Below are 24,562 nucleotides of genomic sequence, written 5' to 3'. Positions count from 1 at the left end.
AATATTTACAGTACCTTAGGGATGCATGCTTAAACACACACACACACACACACACACACACACACACACACACACACACACACACACACACACACACACACACACACGTTTTTACATCTATACTTGTAATCAGGGAAGGGTAAAATATACATCAAAATGTATTTTAAAATAACTTACTAAATACCCTCGTTCTGAGTGAACTGCTTGGCTGCTTTATTTTACAACATTTTACAAAATAAAGCAGCCAATCCATGAATCAAATAAACAACTGTATTGATTCATTTCAAAAATACCAAGGTACCATGAAATCACTTCAAAAACCTCAATCCTCAAACATTCAATTAGTTTATTTGATCTATCCCTTCACCAGTACACTGACTCAGATGATTAAGTGGACTATGTCTGAGAGCAACAGCTATTCTCTGCCTAATGAGTCATGTGATAAATCTGACATATACAACCCGTTAACAGATCAAATATTCACATATCCCCGTGATCATCCAGATCATGCACGCGCAGAGGGGGATGCAATGGGTGCTAGAGCACCTGCCCTTTTGCCCTTTAATGCCCAAAGTGCCCTTTTGTCAATGACAAATTTAATTAATTAATTATTTTTAAATTTGTAAAGGTCCTTTTGTGAAGACCTGCCGAATCAAACTATTAGTACAATGAATTAATAATAATTTCTCAGTAAATAAAATGACCCACATTATGACCTTTCACCTGATGATCTCATCTGTGACGAGCCCTGTAGAAGTAACGTTAGCTGCCGAAATGCTGTTTACTGTATTTATTATATATATATTGCAGCATAATGTTGTAAAATAAAGCATAGGTGTTTGCATTTAACAAAATACACCATTTGGCGGCATTAAAAAGTAATGTTGTAGATACAACTCTGAAACGCTTTATTTTATTTTTTTCGTGCGCAACTGACAAAAACTTAACATAAGACAGAAAGAAGTAAACTAACGTTAAATGTGAGGGCTGCTACTCAGCTCAAATAGTTAGCCAGCTCAGATCATTATGTAAATTGTTAACATTAAACAATTTAGGGCTAATAAAACGAAGACACCAAAACTTAATAGGAACTGTGAAGAACAGTAGCAATTTTTGCTAAAAATAGATGGAAAGCTGGACACCTATACATTTCTCACATTGACCTTATCAGGTCTGGATTTTTATACAGTCTATGGTCTGAATAAATTTTCTGTTCTGATCTCAACAAGTCTGGGCAAATTACTGAGTAGGCACCAATCAAAGGCAGCATTTTTCTGATGTCATCATGTAGTCTTTACCCTAAGTGAGGGAGTTAAAGTACCTCAGGATCTTGTTCGCGAGTGAGACAATGAAGCAGGAGATTGTCCGGAGACTCGGAGCAGCGGGGACAGTATTGCGTTCACTCTACCACACCATAGAGAGCTGGAAGGAGGCCTGGTTAATGTGGCTTAGGAAAGGCAGGTTTAAGGTCCCCTGCTGGAACTGCTGCCCCCCATGACCCATTTTTGAAGATAAAAAACTGGTCCTCACAAAGGTAGAACAAGAATACACACACACACACAGAGTAAATAAGTAGCTTAAGAGGCTTACATGTAAATGAGGACACATGTTCCAGTTCTCCTTAAAATAATCTGTTTATTCTGTATTGAAACACAGGGTTCAGTCAGAGGACACTCAGTCAGGTGGAAAGTAGTGATCTCCATTCAGTTCCATACCCTCAACTGCCTCTGTGTGGACCATAGCGACACTTCGGAGTCGTCCGCAAACAAAATACTGCTCTGCCTCTGATAAAGTGAGTCATAACATTAAATACATGATGGAGAGAATGTGAGCTTAATCTGGAAGAGGTATAGTGAGACAGAACTGTTTGGGATCAATGCATCACACATGACTTTCTTGATTGAGAAAAATAACTGATATGCTGGATTCCTAAAAATATCTATCATAAAAACCTAACCAGCAAAAACATAAGCTAATTTACTCTTCTGACTGCAAACTGGGCATTTACTTAAGTGTGAGACCAATTCTCTTCACCATTGTGGATTTCAACAGGACACAAGACATGTTCATGTCCAACAAAGTAGCATGATCATTTAAATTCTTCAAAGCCCTAAAGAAAAATAAATATATGTATCTATGATTTATGTAAAATATGTCTTTTCATCAAAAGGCCTCTAGCAGCCTTGACATGAATCAGTTATACAGATGACACTTTGGCCAAAATGTAGACATTAAATACATTCATTACTTAGTTTAATGCACTAACAAAAACTTATTTGTGCATAAGGTGTCATAAAACAGACTGTTGTCCAGAAATACAGACGGGCTAAAACGGTCGTCTTCAGAAGATCTGATCTGCATATAAACAATACATAAATAACCTTGGCATCCTCCTATATTGTGTGTACATCATCACTATATTATATGGCACAGAGACACCAGTGGAGATAGGGGACTACATACATCCAGGGACGCATTGTAAGACTTCAGAGTGCAAACTGGGTTTGTGTACACAGGTGACACTGTTGTATGTCACATTTCGCAGATGATACTCCGTTTATTATCTCGGCAAGTCAGTCCAATATGAGTGTCTATTCGTGACAGCTTATTTGAAAACGAGTTTCTAAGTCTTGAGAGAGGAAGAAAAGGAGTGAGGGGGGGGGGGGGGGGGGGGCAAAAATGTTTACTGCTCCCTCAAGAATCTCAGACACAACAGTGAGCTGCTGAATCATTTTCTTTCAAAACGCTCTCTCACTGAAACACCAGAAATCAGAAATATCAAATGGCAGCAGCCACATACAAAAAAATTCCAAGCTTACAAACATTATAAATAAAACATATCCACTCTAATCTCAAATAAAAGTGTTCAAGCTAAAAATCGAAACTAAAGCATTGACATTGCTATAGGCACTATAACGTTTACAGCAGTAGCGACTAAAAGAGCCCATTGTGTTTAAACGCATTGATATGCAAGGCAATCTATGTATATTTTACACAAAAAAGGCCATGTAGTGTATTCATAACGGAATAAAAAGGCCCCTGGCTTCTTGTGTCTTTTTATGCCACTCTGATATTTTTCTTCTGCTTTTCTCAAATCGATTCCATCAACATTCTGCTGTAGGTGGTACAATAGTGCAGTCAAAGTGTGCATAGCTTCAACGGAGGAGACAAATGTGCAGACCAAGGACAAAACTAAGACATAGATGTGTTTGATCTCTAAATTTCTAATCTTTCCACTTTCTCAATTTCACTCCCCTTCTCTCTTTCTTCTTCAGATGCACATTAACGTCACAGGACGTTATCCAAGCTGATCCTCATACTGCTTCCTAAAGCAGTCTCCAGCAGGGTAGAAGTCCCAGCATCGCTCCTGGTACATCTTCCACACGTATGACTCCTGAGACACGGAAGGAAACATGTTACAACATCAGACAGAATTGTATTTAAAAAATACACCAGTAGTGATACTGGTATAAACACCTTCTTTGTGTATATGACATTGATGTATGTTTACTGACCTGTCCTGTGTGTTCTGTTTCATCTTTGTTTATGAGATACATCAGGAAGAACCTGAAAGAGTAAAGGGAAATATTGTTACACAATAACAATATTGTTGTTGGGTAAAGTTATTCACAATTATAGTAATCAGAGGCCAAATTCATGCGTATAAAATGATCAAATAATTTAAAAACTGAACAATAACACTGTAAATGTCGGTCAATCCGTTTTCCTCATGTGAAGTTTTGATAATGGAATGAGAGAGGTGAGGTATATTTAATGATGATTTGAATAATAACAATAATGAACAAGGTTATCCACTCGTTCAATACACATTTAATGCCTATTATTTTGAAACAATCTTCAAAAAATCAAAGGTTTCAAGGCTATCTGGAACTTTTGAAATGAAGGTAATTAGTCCCAACGTAACAAATGAAAACATACTGTATTTAGAGGTATTGAAAGGTAACTCACATGTAGTTGGCTAAGTTATGTTCTTCTAAGGTGTGTGTCTCGAAGCCATGTGGCGTTGTGTCAAAGTAGTCACTTCCTATTCCACAGATGAAACACTTTGTCTAGAGGGAGAAAGGACAGTTTAGATTAGACATGTTCTTATCTTGTAACTCAAGGAGAATTAAAGGTGGATTAAGTGAGGTGACCAGTTAAATCCCTATGAAACTCATTATCTTACCTCCATGTCCTCTCTGACCTGCTCTTGCTGGTCTCTCAGCTCTCCAAAGGCATCAATGATCAAACCTGACAGACAGACAATATTTCTCAGAAGTCTGAAGAGGATGCAGAGGATTGTCTAATTACCCCCAAACAACCCAGACCACTTTTGTTTCAGAAAATAACCACTTTTAAATCATACCCTGGATGATAGCCAGCAGGATGACAATGACAAAGAAGAAGAAGGTAATGTCAAACACTACACGGTAGAGCTCATATTCATCTCCGGCTGGGTCCTCAATTTCATCTCCTATGCCACCACCAGCACGGACACCGACATACATGTGGAACAGGTAACACTGCAGACGAGAGTGAGGACAGAGGTCATCTTAGAAAGTTACATTTTATAACACAAAAAAATAAATCTGATCTGTCCTATAACCGTATCTTTGCCCTCCACTTACAGTCATCATGTCATCACACTTCATGTCTGGTTCATCCTCATCCTCACTCATGTTGTAGAACTTGCGGAAGAAGTTGAAGGCCACCACGGTGTAAAGGTACACAACTACAGCCAGCAAACCCACTGTCATCATCAGCTGTGAGGAACAGATGGATGTCTCATTAATACAAGGTCAGTTTACAGTTCTTAATGGGAAAACAGGTGTGCAGAAAGCCTTGTGATGCATCATTATAGTGGAAGTGTGCAGACCTGTTTGCCATTGTGAGTAACAGAGGACAGAATGGTCCGCAGGGTTTTGACACCCATGGCGATGTCCAAAAGATGAGCGGCAAAGAAGAAGTTGTTGTAGTGTCCAAGCAGAGACATTAACATGTACCAAACCAGGTAGAGGAAGGTCTAAAAGATGAAAGAGGGCTGTCAGTAAAACTACACTCAAAACAGATTCCCTCATTGTTTAAATTATACCATAAACTGCTTCATTAACTCACATTGTCAGTGAAAACAACACCAAACTTCCAGATCTGGTACTTGATGTCAATAGATGTTATCCTACAGAAAGAAGGACAAGTTTGTTATGTGAAATTATGTACTATAAATCTGTTGATTGATTTAGATTTTTATGAATGAATGAGTGTACAGTACAGTACATACCAGCTGAACATTGACGTGTCTGGTTCAGACTTCTTTCCATGGGTCATGGCACTGACATCTAGAGAAGCCAAGTCCATACCGAGCAACTCCGCAATCCTCTCTCTGCCATAGATGTCCCCATATTTATCCAGCACCTGGATATCAGACTCAAATGTCATTTCACTGCATGAAATATTCCTGACATTTTCATTCAAAGCTGTCGGAAAAACTCACCTTTCTTTTCACAAACTTGTCCCAGTAATTGTTAGGGAAAGTTCTGCGTTGAAAAAGAAACTGTCATTGTAATCTCAATATTTAATGATGTATTTTGGAAGTCTGCAACCTGATCTGAGCATGCAAAATGTTTAAGCCATATTCAGGCGTATTTTCACATGAATACTCCAGGTTCGTGTTCCTAAAACATATATAGTAAAATCAAACTATTTTACTAAAACACTAAAACCTAATACAATGAATACTCTCTGACACAACAGAACTGATGGCAAGAGGTTGTGACTTGCCAGCTAGCATTACTTAATCATTGTCTTACATGATTATTCTCCTTGAATAAAATACAGTTAAATGTGTAATGAAGAACATTTTAGTCAACAGTTTTTCAGGTTCTGGAGGGTCTGCTTTTGTTCATTTGTTCATTGCCTTTGTTAAATTGGCTTTTGTAATTGTGTTTTCACAAAGAACTGGTGGGTCAGTTTAATTAAGGAACTGCTTAATAGGTCCATCATTCACAATGTCTTAGGAGAGACAGTTTTGACGCTGAAATATTGGCTTTATGCTTCATGTTGTTTTGGGCCTGAATGAAATGAATCGGGACAGGTTGGGTTGAAATTTCAGGCCTGTTCAATACTCGACTGTATAGCTGTTGATCTATATGATAACGTAACAGAGCTCTTACGGGGTGTTGAGCACCAGTCTGTCCCACTGGCCCTTGATGTCATCATCCTCAGGCTGCTCAGTGACATAGAGACCATCAAACTCCAGCTTTCTGGCTAGCTCCTTCTCTCTCTTGAAGATAACCAGAGGGACCTGAAGGGCAGGAACAGAAGACAAACTGCATGAAGCCCACAAACAGACACAAACAAGTCGTTGGATTTTTGTGGAGCAAAGCACAGCAAACACCACATACCTTGAGGCAGTTGTAGCCGATGATGCAGAGAAAGGAGATGATGGTGTGGATGATACCGAAGAAAGCCATAGCGGGCTCCATGTACCCTGTGCTCTCTTCTAAGAAGTAGTACAATGGACCTTCTTCTTCATCATCTTCTCCAGCTCCGTCATCTAATCCTGACCCATCCTCCTCTGCACCAGAGCCTTCAAATAAGCCAGAGCCCTCAAACAGTGCAGAACCCTCAAAGTCCTCCTCGCCTGGAGGACTCTCAGACACCTGGAAAGGTCAGTCACAAAATGAGTCCTGCAAGTTTTGTTGAGGCTTTTGAGTGTCTCTATATGTATTTGTGTGGCATGACACCACATTTCAAAAAAGTTGAAATGACATGTAAATAGTACATTATACTTTTAAAAACCACCCACTGATGGCAGCCATGATTTTGGAGCAAACCTTTATCCTGTCTAGGAATATCAGTGATTGTTTTACCGATTAATCAAATTTGAGTCAACTCTTGAAAAGAGTGAAATGTATAATTGAAATGTATAATTATGAAGTGGAACATCCTACACACAAAAAGATTAAATATCAGATTTTGCAGGATCGCTCACATTTGATACTATACTGTTTGTGCCAGTGTGTCATCTAAAGTTACCATAGTTATAAATTTACAAACCTTGTAGAAGAGCAGGATGAAATTGAGAGCAAAGGCAATGAACAGGGCCAGGAACCGAAGGTTGTAGAAGTTGCGAGAAAGGTAGTTCTAGGGGCGGAGAGATTAATAAGCAAGTAAGACATGAGTTTTTCCTAAGCAAAGCATTAAATCAACATTTTACTGCCTGATTCCACTGCATTAACATTTGAAAATTGTTTAGGTAACAAATAATACTGTGTTAGGACTGACTGAAAATATGCACACATTGTGTTGTAACACTACCGCAGGAAAATGATTAGGGAAATACTAAATTGGCGCTAACGCCTACTGTCATGTAGATGCCAATTGTTTTCTATGGGTCATACATAGGGTTAGTCACAAGTGTTCCAAGAAAAAAAGGGCCAGCTTTCTCAGTAACAACCTTTCAAAACCAAATAAAATCAAATAAAATTGGATGAACATATCAAGCTCCATATGCAGCAAACTTAGCTCCTTAAAATACCAGCATATTACAATTTAACATGGCAGACTATGGCACCATGTAATGGCTCACTACATAAATTCAAAAACTGTACTGTAATAGGGAGCTGCTCACCATGAATTTAATCCTCTGAACTTCCAGCTCATTCCACAGCTCAAAGCCCTCCTCAGCATGTTTCTTGTCTTTCTTTGCCTTGGTCTTCACTGGCCCTTCCTCTTTCAGCTCAATCTCTTCCTCCTTTACCTCCTGTACCTCAGGTTCAGGTTCAGCCTTCTCAGTCTTCTCACCATTTTCAATGCTTTAAAAGACACGTGAGGAGAGAAACATTTCTTTCTTTTTCTTTTAAAACTAAAAAATTGGATTACTACACAGATACAGACTAAACAAATTGATTCAGAATTACTTACACATTTGCTCTGGCACTTTAAGAATTGTGTAAACTCTAAATTCATATTTACTTGTAAATCTGTCAATAGCCAACATGCCGTAGCTATAACTCTAAGCTTTGAGTGATTCAAAGTTAGTTTGAAATTATCTTTGGCAAAAGCTCAGTACACTGAACAAAATTATAAACGCAACACTTTTGTTTTTGCCCCTCAAAGATCTTTGAGTTCAGCTCATGATGAATGGGGGCAAAAACAAAAGTGTTGCATTTATAATTTTGTGTATGTTGGTCTCCAGCAGGCTGACCACTTACTCTGCTTTCTCAGTCTCCTGAGGAGCCTCCTCTTCGGAATGAACTGTTTCCCCCTCATCTTGTCCTCCCACTGCAGCGGCCAACTGTTTAATAATTATTTTGCAGTTAATTAACTGATTAATGGAGAGCATTCACACTAAACAAGAGTAAACAACTATCCAACAGAACATCTCACCAATTTTCTCTTCAGCAGTGGCGTGCCCTCTGGAGTCGGAGGCTCTTCAGGTGTCGTCTCACCAAAGTCTCCAAGTCCCCCAGGAGTATTGAAACCAGGAAGACGTCCTCCTTCCCTCGCCTCACTATCCTCCTCTTCCTCCTCTCCTCCCACAGCATCTAACAGGTCTGCTGCTCCGTCTGCGTCTTGGACCTCTCTTGCCCCTGGTTCAGGTGGCAGGTCCCCGTGAACTTCGTCCTGTGTGGGATCTGGCATACTAGCAAGGATCTCTGTCACTGTCATCTTCTTGGCGCCCTCAACTAAGCCTCCACCAAACAACACCTTCCATATGAGTGTGAAGAAACCCTTACATATATTATAAACAAATATCAGGATACCCATCAGAACAGTGTAGATAAATGTAACCAGACAGACCACCATCTCCTTAACTGTCATTTTTCTTAGTTTGCGGTACCTACGCCGCAGGTTACGGAAGGTGAACATGTTGAAGAAGTTAACCACGCTCTTGAGAAAGTCTGCAAAGGCTGAGGTTGACTCTGAATCTTCCCCTTCTCTACTGCCTTCCTCTCCTTCTCCAGACTCTCCTTCATTTCCACCACCCTCCTCTTCTTCCTCATCATCTTCTTCTTCTGCACCATCTCCCTCAGGCTCAGAGATCGATGCAGCAATGTTCATCTCAAAGATGGTGTCCTCACAGAAGTTCACAAACATCTCCATTTTCTCACTCTCACCACCCTCATTGACCACATCAAAGATGAATTGCCGTTTGGACTCCCTGACTTGTGGCATTTCCCACTGGTTGCGGTTTGCCTCGCTGATTTCAAAGTAAATGCGCTCGATCTTCCTGCTGGCTCCCATGATCTCAATACGACCAAGGAAAGGGCGGAAGTAGTTGAGCACGCTCTCTGCCTGCTCCAGGAAGTTCTGAAGGCGAGTGTCATGGGGTACGTGCTCTGAAAGGTTTGTGAGCAGAACGGCAATATTGAAACCAATGTCTTTTGCTGGCTCCTGGAAACGATCAGCAAATTCCTCAAAGTTGATCATCTCATTCTCATCAGCCTCTGAGCAAGAGAGGAGGAACTGGATTTCTGAGGGAGAATATTGCTTCTGGCTGTCCATGGCCTTGGAGAAGTCCTTCTTGGAGATTAGCCCACGGGGGTCAGTCACATAATCTCGGAAAGCGTCAGACGCCACTATGTCCTTGAGCTTAAGGAACATGTCGAAGAACTTAAGAATCATCTCCACGTTGCTGGAGGACTCCACCAGCATGTCAACCATCTGCTTGGCAATAGTACCATTCACCACATTGCCTAGGAGCAGTATAAAGTAAGAGGAGATAATAAATATATAAAAAGTATGTGACAGAAAAGAGATCACTGGACTGGAATGGACATCATACCTTCAAGAAGAGATAGAAGCATCACTACCATGTCCTTCTGCAGATCCAACAGCTCCTTCAACAGTCCAATTTGACTGGAGTCCTGCAACAAAGCCAAAACATAAAGCAACACACAAACAAACAGCAGAGAAAATAACATTCTTTACATGTGTACTGACGGAAAATTCCGGACGGAAAGTTTATTTTGAGAGGATATGTGTTTCTCTGTGAGACATAAACTGGCGAGAGACGCTACCTCAGAGTGTGCTCTACTCCAAAAATGATCCTGGGTTTGCATTTTTAAATAAAGAATATACATTTTTAACATCACAAATTTACTTAATGTGATGGAAAGCAAGACAGACACTGGAAACAGAGGCAGGTATGAGAGAAGTGAAGAAAATACCAATAGACAACCCCGGCTTTCCCCTTTATCTTAAAAAGTGGCTGCAGCATGGGAGCAAGGATGACATAAACATATTTGCAGATGCTGATCTTAGCTCTCCTGAAGACCTGCACCAGCACATAACAAGAGCCACAAATATTTTAGACAGTCTATAGTGGTTGTCAGGCTGGTGGAGATCTAGAGGATAAGGATGTCAGGATTTGCAAGCATCAGCCATCTGTGAAATCACAGTGGTACCTTGTAATACCTCTACAGCACAAACTTACAATTAAATGAAAATAAGCCAAGCAAGATATATAGGTGCTTCAGGGAACAACATGAAATATAACTAATAAAGGGAAAATAAGCAATCAATAATTTTTTGCATAAACTTCTTACAAATCAAAGTCAAAGAGCAAAGCGATGAAATATATTAATTCTGAGACATATATATCTGTTTGCAGAGCTGACTATTAATGTATTTGTATATAATATAATTATATTAGTAGTAAACCACCTTTAACAATGGAATAATATATTTCAGGATGTGTCTGAACACTCTTGATGCAATTTAGTACTTGTTTAATCTTTTCCTAGTCAACATTTATTCAGTCTCTGAATGGACAGTCAGTGTCTGTTCCTTGTCACACGTTACCCTTGTTAGAAAAAAGCAATAATAACAGTTAACGCAAGACAAAACATGAACTGATACAAAGGTAATACACAACGAGGGAAATGTAAATTAATGTGCTTTTAAGCTGCATATTTAATAATGTGATGAAGCATGAGATCTTCAAGAAAGCATGAAAGGTCTCTAAATGAGATGCACTGGAGGAGAGAAACAGATTCTTACGCCATTTCGTTGTCCGGGATCGGGGTGCATCTAACAGGGTTTCACATGAAAATAAAAATGTTATCCATCAACATTTTTACTTCATTTTTGTATTTGTTTAAATCTGGATATTATTTTATGTAAATTATATCTTAAAGATTTCATTCTAAGCTAAAGTCCTCAGTACAGGCCTCTATTTTAATCATCAGACCAAACACATCTATTTTAAAACCTTTTTTGAGCTTTTTAAATTTTAGTGTTGATGAATTAGCACAGATGCTTTTTTCAGTCCAGATGTAAAAGTGAATTTGTTTGGTGTAATCACAGGATTTCTGAAAAACTATGTATGACCACAACTCATCTGTAAGCAAATCTTGCTTTTTGTGTTTAAACAAACCCTAATTACATACCATTTTAAAGATATTCAAGATATAAAATGCATTTTAAACAGCAGCATCAGTAGCAATCAGCACTGTCACACAAAATTAGGCTGAGTAGAAAACACTGCAGCTCCTCATTATTTCAAACAAGTTGCAGACTGCAGACACACATTATTCAAAGCAAAACACACATTTGTCTGAGGCACAATCCAACGCTTAGCACTGGTCAGTACTTTGAAAGGAAAACATGTAAGGCAGAATAACTGTATTATACAGAATCAGTTCAATTAAAGAGAAAGGAAGAGTATGTGTTTTTCCTCAAATTGTTTCTGCCATCTCAACAACAACAATCTATATTATTCCATAAATGAATCTGTTAAATCAGTAAAAAAAATTAAAATTAACGTGGAAGTACAGTAATCCCTCAGGTTAGCTCTCTTTAACATAAAATGTTAATGGGAGGGGGGCTAGTTAAAATATAAAAAACAATTAATTAAACAAAAGAATAATCAAATAAATACATACTTTACTCTGCAGGAACCACAAGAGAGACAGTTCACAAAGTTAGCTGTTACTCAAAGGGGACAGATGAATTAAAATGTACAATAAGGAAATTTCTTAGTGTCTCTGGACAGAAATTATCTATGAAATAAATAGTCTGGAGTTTTAAAATGAATTTATTTACTGGGATGTTTCTTACCTGAGCAAGTTTCATCATCATGTGAGCAAAGACGTGCAGGAAGCCCACAACAGCGTCCCACAATCTGCTGTGGGCCAGAGACTGCTGGTTACCAGTACAGGGACCCTGACAAACACAGAAATACAATGTGGAAAATGTACATAATATTCCAATGCTGTCATCATAAGATAAGATCAGCCTTTATTTGTCTCACAAGAGAGAAATTTCAACATTACAGCAGCAAGTGGATAGCTTGGAATAAAGTAGTCATCATATAAGGAGACATATTTTAACGGTGTCTTGTGTTTCAAACTAGATGTTCTGAAACAACATCTGTCTATATATTAATAGGTATTTTCAGTGGGAACAAATGTTTAAAATCTAGATTTTTCATCTGTTTCATTTCATTGACTACAGTGTTTTGTTTTGATAATCTGGTCTACACATATTGTAACATTAAAATTTTTATGGAGAAGTACATTTTATATTTATTTTTGGAAGAAACAAACTTGGAATTCCTGTATTAATATGCATTTTTATTTACCAATCTCACAAGGCCAATTTCCTTTCCCTTTTCAACTTCCAGGAAAACCTGCTAACCTGGGACGGCGTAACATACACAGTTGGCATGTTCAGGCTAACCCCCTACAGATTCCATCCTCCAACAAGTGGGTGTTTGTATTGCAGTGTCAAGCACACGATGCCTTACTGGCTTCCCACCATCATACACGGACAATTGTGAAACTCCTTCCCCAGCATGAAACTTTCTTACCTGGATGTACTCAGTCAAACTGTTGAAGACCTGCTTGGCCACAGTCATTGCTTTGGAGAAATTCCTCTTACCAGGTTCATCAATAATGTCTTTTCCAGAGTAGTACCAGTAAAAGTCACTGATTGACTCCTGTGAATAGGAAGGAGTAGGAAGACAACATTATGTCACTTTTGAATTCTATCTTACTATTTAATTGACCTAAATGAAAATTAATATATTTGTCCATGCTAAATTGCATAATCTTTTGTATATGAAGTTAAAGTATATTCATACACATATCACCGAATTAGAATCAGCATAAATATGCTAGAAAGGTAGTACATTAAGCTAAACTTAACTCAAAAAAAAAACAAAAACAAAACAAGCAAAAAAATAAAATAAAATCTCACTAATCCAATCTATACATGTAGAAAGGAGGGTGTGGAGTTGATGGGACTAAGATCAGAGAACCATAATCAGTATATCAGAGTGACCTGTAGTCGAAGCAGGTAGTCCACAGTGCAAATGATGACATTGATGGTAGTGGTGCTGCCTGTCTGAGTTCTCAGGTAGTTCTGAAAATCTGAAAAGAAGATTTAAATGGAGTTTTTAAAATGTAAAATATTAGCTGGGGTTAATTACTCTCAGTAAGAAATAGAATGTCCCTAAATGTCAAAAACGTCAAGAACTACCTTTAACAATCCAGTTAGAGGGTAATGTATCAAGTGCATGATACGGTACAGAATAAATGTACCACAGTGGTTCATTGTCTCAGACAGTACATTGTAAGGAACTAAGAGAGAACTCTCCATGCTGGAAGGTCACTTTAAAGTTCAAACCACACCCCGGTGTTTGGTAAAGACACTCACCATTATTGTGGCCCTCACAAAGAAGCTGCAGGAAGCGGAAGATGTCACATGTAAATTCATCATCCGACATCACTTTCTCATCTGAGCAGAGGAACACAGGAAATCCAAATGAATCCGTGCAAAAGAACGTTTCAGCTGTCCCAAAATGAGTTCACATATACTCTGTGTACATGTGAACTCATTTTGATGTTATTTTGTTATTTAGAGTACAGTGGCAAATAAAACTACGCACAAGGGATTAGCTGTATTCAAAGTAAATACCAGTGTATTTAACTTTTTTACTTATTCTTATCCCACTGCTATTTAACATCTTGAATCTTGTTTACTGTCATGCAAGATATCTGTCATATCACCTTGTAAAAAGATAAATAAATAACTAACATTTTACCAACAAAATCTAGTGTGAATTATAGTTTTTATAGCTTTTTATTTAGGTATATTAGTACCTAAGAAGGTTCTCGCAATAAAACAATATACTGGTATGTATTTCCATCTTAACAAGTCGTTTGAGTCCTAACGTTTTGGACAAGAAGCAGGCATTTATTATACCACCAGTTCTAAAGATAAATCAACTTTTTACAGAATATATAATTCATTTTATTTAAACTAGAGATCTGCCTTAGTCCTTTTCAAGATATGAAAAGTATAAAAAGCTTTTTCTAGTTTTAAGTAAAATAAGGCTACATCTCAAACCAAATGACTTGTTAAGACAGCCGATTTAAACAGACTAACAGTATCAAGATTAGATTTTTACATTGAGCATCAACTGGATTAATTAAGAATCAACACTGGTGAAATGTTGATTATGGTACTCCAACTTAACATTACACATTTACTAATACACACTAAACACTGAAAAGATGCTCAAATGCAGTGCAGGATTTAGTAATAGATTTGTAATTTTCAAGAAGAAAATAACGTTCTTCAACAGCAGATAAAACTAAAGCACAGGGTGTGTGTAATGACATTCAGGGACACTGCTTAGTGTACCTGTATATGTGCTGTATGCATGTTGTTATGCAGGTGTGACTGTGTGTAAGTATGTACACACATGTGCACTGCAAAAAAGTACAATTGTAAGTACCATCACATCACACCACTCCCGTGCTTTCATTAGATTATGTTAGTGAAAACCACAAAGAGTCCCCATCCATGTGTCAGCGGGAAAGGAAATCCTGATTTTTTCCTGCTTCCCTCCCCCAAACTTTACCTTATTCAAGCTCTCCAGATCTGTTTTACACAATATCTATTCAACAAAACTCAAATGAGCAGCAGATCAAACACTTTTCACATCACATTGACATGGACAATACACAGATAAACAAAGACAGGAAACTAGGGAATACGGACATTTATATATATATACACAACTGAGGAAACACCTGTGGCACAAATGACAGTGAACACAGAAATACATGGATAATTTCAAGGCACACCATCACATCATGCAGGGACAGATCTACCGAACTCTGCAAACTCCAGTAATATATGAATATGGATGTTGGGGGAAAAAAGACTCAATACACTCTAATGTATATCTAATGCTTGAAAATGCAGAACTGGCAAGTCAATCCCGTTTGTTCTCAGGGTGTAAGTAAAGAATGACAACTCATGTTGTGAGTAGCTATTTACATGTGGGCAGTTCACTTAGGGCTGGACGATATGGCCAAAAATCACGATAAAAAGTTTAAGATCTTTAGATAACGATAATTATCACACTAAGTATCAAATTGTTAATTCTTTTGAGTTTAAAGGTTGACTTTTTCTCCTGAGTGAAAGTTGAAGAAACCTGATGGTTGATTGTGGTTTAAACTCCTCTTTATGTTCAACACTTGATGCCAAACAATGGATCATTTATGGAACACTTATGATAAAATCTTTGTCAACAAATATGCATGAGTAAAATTAATTAAAAGGTTTTTTCAGCCCTTTTTCCTCAGCAAAATCAAACATTTATTGAATATTTATTGAACATTTGTTATATCGCAATAATTATTGTTATTGTTTTATTGTCCAGCCCTAAGTTAGCCCTAAGTCACTTGATATAAGTATGTTGTGATCTAAATATTGCACTTCATTACATTTTACATCCCATCCATTACAAAAATTTAGTCTTTGTCAAAAATGCACAGGCATGCTCAAATTTACATATGATGGTACATAAACAAAACAAGTGTTCACTGTGGTGATGCAGGGTTGCACATTTTCCTACAACAACTAACAAGGACAAGGTGCCAGGGGTGAACTCTGTAATCATAGTGACCACTGTTAAATAATCTACTATCTGTAGCAAGCAAAGGGGTCACATACAACAGAGTCAACAGGTTAGGAGTATAAAAATACATAATTACAGGCTACATGACTCAGCAATAGCTGAAAGGAACACAGCTACACAGTATTCTATTCAGCATTTCAATCTGCATTTTTCTCTCTCATCTTGACAGTTTTCTAGTTTACAATTAACATAGTTATTCTTTTCCTTTATGATCCATGCTTTGTCACACATGAAACTCAGCTGACCTGAGTATTACAGTCACGAATAGACAAAGGACTGGGGAGAGAGCCCGTGCTGGAATCAGCAACAAGCCTTTAGTTGTTGCATCTTTTACTTGTAACCTGTTGTACTTCGAAGGCCACAATTAAATGTTGGTATTCCGCAGAAATTATATCACACTGCCGTGGTAAAGCAGGATTAAATAACAATTATCAGAAGTTAGGGGACATTTGAGGGAATGCAAGGGTTTATATGCACTGGCCTAACACAGATGGTCTTGCTGTGTGGGTCAACCCTGGACATACTACCATCTAACAGGCGAATCAGCTACATGTTGATAATGTAAATAAGAGAAATACAGGACTAGGAGAGTCCCTACTGCTGCTGCAATTCATTTCAGAGTTTCTAGGACACAGGGTCAGGGTAGTTCTCTGTGATCTACTTCAGAGAACTGTGTGGGAGAGGAGGAATGAGGTTACTGCCTTTCCTTCCCGTTAATCAGTCACAAGACTGAGAGTGTCAGAGGTACAGTAGATCTGGGATAAAACACTCAAGGATGAAAATGAAACTTCACAATCACTTCAAGAGGAAAAAGGCAAAGATACAATTGGACTGTGCAAGTACAGCTACAGCAGCATGTGTATCATTGCAAGTTTTCCATTATAATGTAAGAGTGAGCATAAAGTTTTATTTTACTGGGTCCTTGAGTGTGAAATGAAATGCATATTAAGTTCACAGCAAGGAAAATACTAGTCAGGTGATTAAGAGCTAAAAGAGACAGAGAGGACAGAAAGAAGAGAAAAAAATAGTGGAGAGCAAAGTTTTATTTACCACGTTCTAGCTTCTTATCTGAGAACCGAGTGTGCAGCAAATGGACAGGTGGGAAGGACATGGGTATGAGAGGTAAAGGGTTGAAACGGGAAAAGTGATCAAGATGTGGGAGAGAGAAGGACAAAGAGACGCAGTGAGTCTATAAACCTCATGGCTGTCAGTGGACGATAAACAGATCATCACATACATCAACAGTCAAAATGCTAATTCAAGAGTCTCATGTCACACTAACATGAAAACATACCTGCAACCTGGCATCCACAAACAGGCACACACTAATGCATACAAGAATAGACTACACATTGGACTAGAGAAATGCATAATGTGTCACAAACCAATGCAAAATGATGTAGGAAAACAAAGATGTGGCAATGTGTGTTTGTCTATGTCTAAATGAAGCTGTGTGTATGGCAGTGTGTTTAGATACCACGTGACAGTTAGAAGCTGTAGACCATACTCACTAGTGCCCTCCTCTGAAACCATCCCAAGGCCCTCGGCCTTGTTCTGTCTCTCAAAAGCGTTCAGGTCCAAAACGCTGACAACATCAAATACTCAAGTCAATATACAAACATTTACTTCCAATCAGTCCATCTCAAACACGGTTTAGAGTAGGGTCTTACAACCGCAATAATCAAAACCAAGAGAGGTTAACAACAAAAATGTGACTTATGAATTAATTACAGACCTGCACGTCTGCATCAGAGCCTGAATGCTAAGGAAGAATCCCACATCCTTTTTATCCTTCAGGTAGTCCAGCATTCTCTGCACACAGGGAGGGAGACAGAAAACATTTTCTAAACAACAGAAATCTACTGAAAAGATTAAAGATGGTCAGTAGCAGTGTTGTTAAACTGAGAAATCAAAATCTAGTTTAGCTCTTTATTCCAGCTTTCTAATAAAAATGTAATTGTCTAAAATGTGTGTAAAACTCTCATAGGGTCTATTTACCTGCTGTACATCACTGTTGCCTCCGTTGAGGATGGAAATTCCCAGTTTGAGTGTGGAAGAAACCATGACTCCAGGTTCACCTGAAATAAGTAGACATCAGTGGTGTGCAACAATTTTTGACGCAATAATGAGATCAAAGTGGATCATCTCAAAAACAATATTTCACAAATTGCTGATCTTGCTTTCAGAAAACTGTGCATCACATTGTTCTGTGCTGGCATTTAAAACTGAACTGGCATCCAACATTACAGCATTTATCTACTGCAATTATTATTATTATTATTATTATTATTATTATTCCTTGAGGCAAGGTAAAACATCAACATAATTTTAATATCTCAAACACCACTGATCTGATTTGGACTAAACCTGAGAAAGAAGAAATGCATCTTACAGCTCGATCCTAGCATTCAATTAACTGGGCTTTAGGGAATTGTAATAGTTACACAGCTCAAAAAAATTACATATTTGTTGCAGATTAGCCTAGATGGGTAATTTCTCATTGATATGTGAAAATAGGGCCCAGGTTTAAAAATACCAAAATTAAAATAATTACAAATTTAAGTCAATATAATGTCCACACTAGTGACTCAATGTGTGAATGTGTGTGTGTGTGTGTGTGTGTGTGTGTGTGTGTGTGTGTGGCAACTACCTTTACAGGCACTGATCATCTGCAGCACCATCTCTGCAGCCCCACGATTGTGTAGACGGGACTGCTGGTACAGAAGCCTCTGTTTCTCCATCTCCTTTTCCTGTGGAGCAGAGCAGGAGGGACACAGCTGAAACCCTGCAAACAGGAACTGCACTGCCCCCCCGCACTCATTCACACACACACACACACACACACACACACAAACACGCACACTCATAACCTCATAATTCTATCCTAATTATGACCATCAATTGACTGCACGCATAGACATTTGTAATGTAGCTAAAGCTGATGACGACATACAAGACATTCCAGTTAGCTAAGATTAAAACCAGCAGGTTCAAATTAATAGCAATATTAATCTTTTCTGTTCGTTACAGTAATATGTCTGGTTAGCTTAACTTAGCACAAAGACTAGAAACAAAAAGACGCAGCTAGCTCAGTAAGCATTACATGACGATTTTAAGAGTTGTAAAATTAATGAAGTTATTTTTTTGATGAACAACTACTGTATGTCATCAGGCCTGTCATCATAGTAGGGTCACTGGATTTGGCACTATGCTATCAGCAACACATAATGCTGATGTTGCGCAGAGGTGAGGGATGTTCATGGATGCTCAACAAATTGCTGCAACTACTAAGCAGCTACACAAAGTGAATAAAGAACATAAAATACACCTTATTTTTTTTTCCTTTTACTCATGACAGAGCTCGGCTGGCTACATGTGGTCTTTTTGCTAAGCAAGGCCAAAGTTTGCTGATTCTCAATCGTCACCAGACCAGGCCAAGATGGCATACAATTTTATTTCCCCAAATGTTGTTAATTTAATTTAATTTATCCCTTCAGGGTCCTGATTGAACCTAATTAAAAAAACAACAACACTGTCTTGGTGATGGAAATACTTGGAATCATTCAAGACTTTCGCTCAGGAGCTGGCAGCACCGCTGGCCCTTTATTTGTGGAAAAGCCACATCTAAAATCATACTAATTCTCACAAAGACAGAAAAGAAATACAAGAACATACACACACACAAACATTCTCTTCCATCGGAACACAATGTGTACTGTATTAGTTATGAAGACAATTATTACCGAGGCAGCAAACATTCGATGGCAGCAAACATTTGTTCCCAGAGCACAACACATATTTCATACATTCTTACGAGGAAGCAACAGCAGTTGTCTGAGTAACACAGCATGCATATCCTGGTTCCATCAATACAACTCAGTGTTTTTCTACCTTAAGGCCTAAAGTTATACTACCTGCATCAGTGGTTCTCCTCTGTTTTCAAGTTAACCATTGAACACTGCCTGTAAGTCTGTAAATTTACTTGAAATGACCATGAGAATCATTTAGTTATTTAGTACTGGACTCTTGTGAAGTCTTGTGAAGTGTCTACTATAAGATAATAACTTTGTATTTACTTCAAGCAACACAACAAGCGGTAGATATTGATATTTAATGTTCTAAAATCGCAGTTGCATGGATGGATTTTTCAGATAATGCATTATCTTTCTATTAAATGAGATTATAGAAAATTGCAACTTGAACTATTTGAACTAAAAAAAATAATATTGTTTACATCGTATGTGTTTGCTGATATTGTTCACTATTTGTCAATATAACATACATAACTGCAGTGTCAGGTTTTGAAATTATTTAAACAATTCTACAGTATTGTACAATATTACACAGTATGGTTTTATACTATATTATACTTCTTTAATTCTTTTCTTTTCCATAAGCACTCCGCTTCCCTGGTATGCCCACTGTACTGTACTTCACTGTCCTATATTATACTACAGTACATTACTCCCTTTGTTACAAATGAGTATAGCTGCTACGAACAACAATCCTGTTGGCAAAAGAGGTTAGATTTGACCCACCCACTGCACACCATGCACAAAGCCCCTCCCAAAGCACCCACAACTAAATCTACCCTTCCCTCCACCCACCTCCCAATCCCCCCCTCCCTCATAAGCCTGACTGTGTCTAAAATAAATATGGAGCAAATTCTCTCAAGTTACAGAGGTTCTGCTCATCTTTTGAGCAAATGATGTGTCTTTGTTATGAGTGAAAATAGACTGTATGTGGGCGTGAGTGTGTCTGTGAGTGTTGCAGTGTATGCTTGCATGAGCGTGTGTACCTGGGTTTGGGACAATGTATGGGACAATGTATGTACGGCTGACTGTGCAGGCTTTTACTGTAATCCTCGGTGAGCGCAGAGAGGGAGAGGTGTTAAGGCTGTCCAATTCAAAGTAAAGACAAATAAAATCAAAATATTTGTCAGTTGTTAGATTTCAAACGAGAGTTATTATGTGAGTCCAAATAGCTGAACACAGCGCAACTAGCAGGTGAGTACAGGAGGTTGTAAGTCACAAAAGGATTGTGCAAGTCTGGGAGAAACTGACAGCAGACACAATATCAGCAAAAGAGAGCTAGTTCTACTCTAGTTAGGAAACCTGCTGCATGGCTTGGACTGATAACTGTTATCAGCGTTTCCAAAAATTGTGGCTTAATTAAGTCTTGGATGGCAACATCACATATCTGAGTACATATCAGGTACCAAAAAGGAATAGTAATGATGTTCAGTTGATGCAAATATCCCTAAATAAGAATCAACAGCGAACTCACTGAAGGGATTCTTACAGTACATTTAAGAATTTGCAGTACAAATGGGTGTAATGCTACCCTCCAGGAAAAGCCAAGGATCTCTACAGCTACAACATCACAGTGTCCAAACCTGGGCGGAACAAATCATTAAGATATTAAGGGGTTAATTTACTAAGGATTTATTTTGTAAGTGCTGATTAGCATGCTTGTAACATATTAACTGTATAATTGCACTAAGGTTTTGTGCTGGCAAAGTGATAGTCACAGTTCTTAATGCTAAGAAAACTTTGACGTTTTCAGGGGCCTGTTCCCGATCCTAAGGTCATCTATCATTACACTAAATGGGGACTCAATTGAAAAAGTGTCATCATATAAGTATTTACGGTTTTGGTTGGATGACAAGTCTTCTTTCAAAGTTCATGTTGAAAACTTTGTGAAAAAGACTAAACTAAGGTTGGGTTTTTACTTTAGAAATAACGCACGCACGAAAAAAAAACTTGTGCAGGCTTCCTTTGTGTTTTAGACTATGGTTATGTTGTCTACATGCATGCTGCCATTAGTACTCTCCACCTTTTAGATTCTGTGTATCATAGTGCTTTAAGTTTTATAATTAACATTGTAGGCTTAATGATCTGGTTAACTGTCCGTCACTAAGTATATGTAGACAACTTAATTTGCATCTCTTTGTGTACAAGACCATGCTGGCATATTTATATCCTCTCCTGAAGCAGAATTCCAGCAGTTTTCATCTCTGTTCCACCAGGTGGCTATTTTACCAGGTTCTAAGGTCTTTAACTGAGCTGGGAAAAAAGCCTTTTCTTACTTTGCTCCCTGGTCTTGTAATATTGTGTAAAACTTAATACATCTAAATGATCTAGTCCCACTAAATGAATTTAAAGCCATGTTGAAATTCCATGTAACTGAGAAAATTAACTACCTTATGTGACCTGGATCCCTTTCTTTTATATGTGATGTTTGTTTGTTTTGACTCTGTTTTATTTCTATTTAATTTGTAACTGGTGCTGTCTTTGCCAGGTCTCTCTTTCAAGGGACTTCCTGGTTAAATAAAGGTTAAATAAAAATTTTAAAAATATGCTAACCCATGCTAGGATACAGTAATTTGTGGTAAACTTAGTCAATCAACCCCTAAAAATTCAAAAGCACATCAGGCTTGGAAATTGTGATTCTGAAATTAAACAGCTAGCAAAGTGGTTTGTTTGACCTGTGTTTAATTTGTTGTCTTTAGCTGCATCTTATCTCTCTGCACTCAATTCATGCAATTTAGGAAATAAAACCATAACAATGATCCAACTGGTGTGCAGAGTCCAGCAAAGGCATGCACAAGTCAGTCCACCATAGCAGGAAATAGACAAGTGGTGTGAGTGAGCGATTAAAAGACAGGAAGAGAAAAAGAGAAATGTTGTTGCAAGGGTGGGGTGGTGGTGGGGGGGGGGTGTGCCGAGTGTGATGTTGTGGTGTGGCCACTGCGTGGGGAGTTGCTTCTTCTGACTCCCCTGTCTCCCTTCCCCTGGTCCCCCCATACCATCTCTGTCTGTCGCACCTCAAAGGATGGCTCCTCCCCCTCCTGCTCTCCCCCTTCGTCCTCCTCACCAATGTGGCAGCTCTGGAGGGAGATGACAACAATTCAGGGACGATTACATAAGATTTAGCCATCTTACTCCACATGTGGCCTTTGGCCAGCTTGAATTACAATTTCATTACCCTTTTCACTGTCATGTCTCATGCAAGGTTACACAGTTATGTAAATGTATTCACATAAAGGTTATGGCAAGAGAACCAATATCAGTTAGGTGCAAATTATATTGGGAATCAACCTAGATAGTTGGTGTTGAAAACAAATGTACTGTATACAACCAACCACCATCACAACTTCACACCTTACTTTCTGCTGTGCAATTTCAATGTCTATTTCCAGTCATGTCTACAGATAATTTGGTATATCTGTCATTTTTCATGCACAAAGAACACAATTTACATCTCAATATAGTGTGCACATAGACCCACATTTTAAGATGTTGCTCAGTGACTGTCTTACCTTTGCCATAATATCAGCATAAGACATATAGAGATGGTCAACATCAAGTTTACTGTAATGACACAGCACATAACAGGAAGCAATGAGTCACACTGAGGAACAAGTCACAAAAGTGAGAGAAGTCACAGAAGAAGCAAGATGCTCTTACGCCTTTTCTGTGAGAGCTGTGCGGCTGAAATGAAGAATCAGCTGATGAAGGGGGTCAGGCTTCGTCTCAGTCTCCTCTTCCTCTTCCTCCTCTTCCTCCATGGCTTTCTAATTAATTAATTAATTAATTATTGTAGATATCACGAATCAGGGCAAAAAACAACACAACAGAATACATTATGGACAATATACCATTTACGCCAATTTTACATCTCAGAATTAAGGGGAGGATGACTTACTGATAAGTCATCAATCATCTTGTCCTCAAATGAGTAACCCTCAGTCCCTAACCAGTTGCGCTTGTAGGCATCCAGGAACATGTTGGTTGCCCTGTGCCTGTGAGAGGAGAGGTCAATGAGACTTAGTTCAGAAGGGTTGTAATGGCTCATGTAAAGCCTTCTGATTTTTTATGCATTGTTTTGTTATGGAGCAGGAAGGGAATCATTACTTGGGGATGTTGTACAGGGGTGTCATCCTGAAACAGGCCACCACAGCCCTGCGACGCTGTTTGGACAGCAGTTTGTGCCACACCATTTTCTTGGACTTGTACGGATGCTCAGTCTAAAACAAGAAAAAGTGTCGATTGAACAAATTCGTCATGAGGATATTTGCCAAAGCTTTTCTAACAATAAGGCTGCAATTGGCAATCAAATAATGCCTGCACCTTGTATACAGTCATATGTGTTTGCTTGAAGAGCACCTGAGTTTGTGTCTATACTCACCACCTCAATGTGGTAAAGCACAGCAGACACCTCTTGTACCCTTTTCACCACCTTCTCGGGGTCCTCAGCATCTTCTGCCTTTCCAGCCATCTCCTTATACAGAGACATCTGCCAGCGCATAGCTGGGTCCTCCACCTGAACCAACGGTCAAAAATATGTTTAATGCATGTAAAGATATACACAAGGGGATCTGAATTTTATTTTCTTCTTTAATCTGTAAAACAATAAAAATGTATACTTACCTTGCCTTGCAAATGCAGATTGTTGTGCAAGAACTCCCTCACCTCTTCATCTGTGTCTCTCTAGAGACCAGGATTTAGAGGACATTGATAATGTATTTGTTCACTCAAGACAATCAAAAAAAAAAAAAAAAAAAATATATATATATATATATATATATATATATATATATATATATATATATATATATATATA

At 38.3% G+C, this 24,562-nt stretch overlaps 1 protein-coding gene across 1 annotated transcript in view; it reads right to left on the bottom strand.

Annotated features, from left to right (window-relative positions):
• Positions 1-2,824: 2,824 nt before the first annotated feature.
• The window catches only part of ryr1b (ryanodine receptor 1b (skeletal)), a 68,397-nt gene continuing 46,659 nt past the window's right edge, over positions 2,825-24,562 (bottom strand). The window contains exons 73-105 of the mRNA XM_046073189.1: positions 24,370-24,429; positions 24,128-24,262; positions 23,854-23,966; positions 23,645-23,741; positions 23,407-23,513; positions 23,259-23,310; positions 22,746-22,826; positions 18,588-18,687; positions 17,936-18,015; positions 17,673-17,749; positions 17,449-17,522; positions 16,988-17,005; positions 13,663-13,743; positions 13,288-13,376; positions 12,815-12,943; positions 12,064-12,168; positions 9,788-9,869; positions 8,389-9,698; positions 8,214-8,296; positions 7,631-7,814; positions 7,057-7,143; positions 6,402-6,659; positions 6,171-6,301; positions 5,492-5,534; positions 5,279-5,412; positions 5,116-5,176; positions 4,877-5,023; positions 4,629-4,763; positions 4,367-4,523; positions 4,187-4,251; positions 3,970-4,070; positions 3,516-3,567; positions 2,825-3,394 (exon numbers count right to left, since the gene is read on the bottom strand). Of these exons, the coding sequence (XP_045929145.1) occupies positions 3,299-3,394; positions 3,516-3,567; positions 3,970-4,070; positions 4,187-4,251; positions 4,367-4,523; positions 4,629-4,763; positions 4,877-5,023; positions 5,116-5,176; positions 5,279-5,412; positions 5,492-5,534; positions 6,171-6,301; positions 6,402-6,659; positions 7,057-7,143; positions 7,631-7,814; positions 8,214-8,296; positions 8,389-9,698; positions 9,788-9,869; positions 12,064-12,168; positions 12,815-12,943; positions 13,288-13,376; positions 13,663-13,743; positions 16,988-17,005; positions 17,449-17,522; positions 17,673-17,749; positions 17,936-18,015; positions 18,588-18,687; positions 22,746-22,826; positions 23,259-23,310; positions 23,407-23,513; positions 23,645-23,741; positions 23,854-23,966; positions 24,128-24,262; positions 24,370-24,429 (4,524 nt within the window). The 3' untranslated portion in view covers positions 2,825-3,298. The remainder of the gene's footprint in view (positions 3,395-3,515; positions 3,568-3,969; positions 4,071-4,186; positions 4,252-4,366; positions 4,524-4,628; positions 4,764-4,876; positions 5,024-5,115; positions 5,177-5,278; positions 5,413-5,491; positions 5,535-6,170; positions 6,302-6,401; positions 6,660-7,056; positions 7,144-7,630; positions 7,815-8,213; positions 8,297-8,388; positions 9,699-9,787; positions 9,870-12,063; positions 12,169-12,814; positions 12,944-13,287; positions 13,377-13,662; positions 13,744-16,987; positions 17,006-17,448; positions 17,523-17,672; positions 17,750-17,935; positions 18,016-18,587; positions 18,688-22,745; positions 22,827-23,258; positions 23,311-23,406; positions 23,514-23,644; positions 23,742-23,853; positions 23,967-24,127; positions 24,263-24,369; positions 24,430-24,562) is intronic.

Source organism: Micropterus dolomieu, linkage group LG17 (genome assembly GCF_021292245.1).
Source record: "Micropterus dolomieu isolate WLL.071019.BEF.003 ecotype Adirondacks linkage group LG17, ASM2129224v1, whole genome shotgun sequence".
In the NCBI taxonomy this organism is placed as follows: Eukaryota; Metazoa; Chordata; class Actinopteri; order Centrarchiformes; family Centrarchidae; genus Micropterus; species Micropterus dolomieu.
The sequence above is the reverse complement of the archived record's forward strand: the minus strand, read 5'-3'. Positions and strand labels throughout refer to the sequence as shown.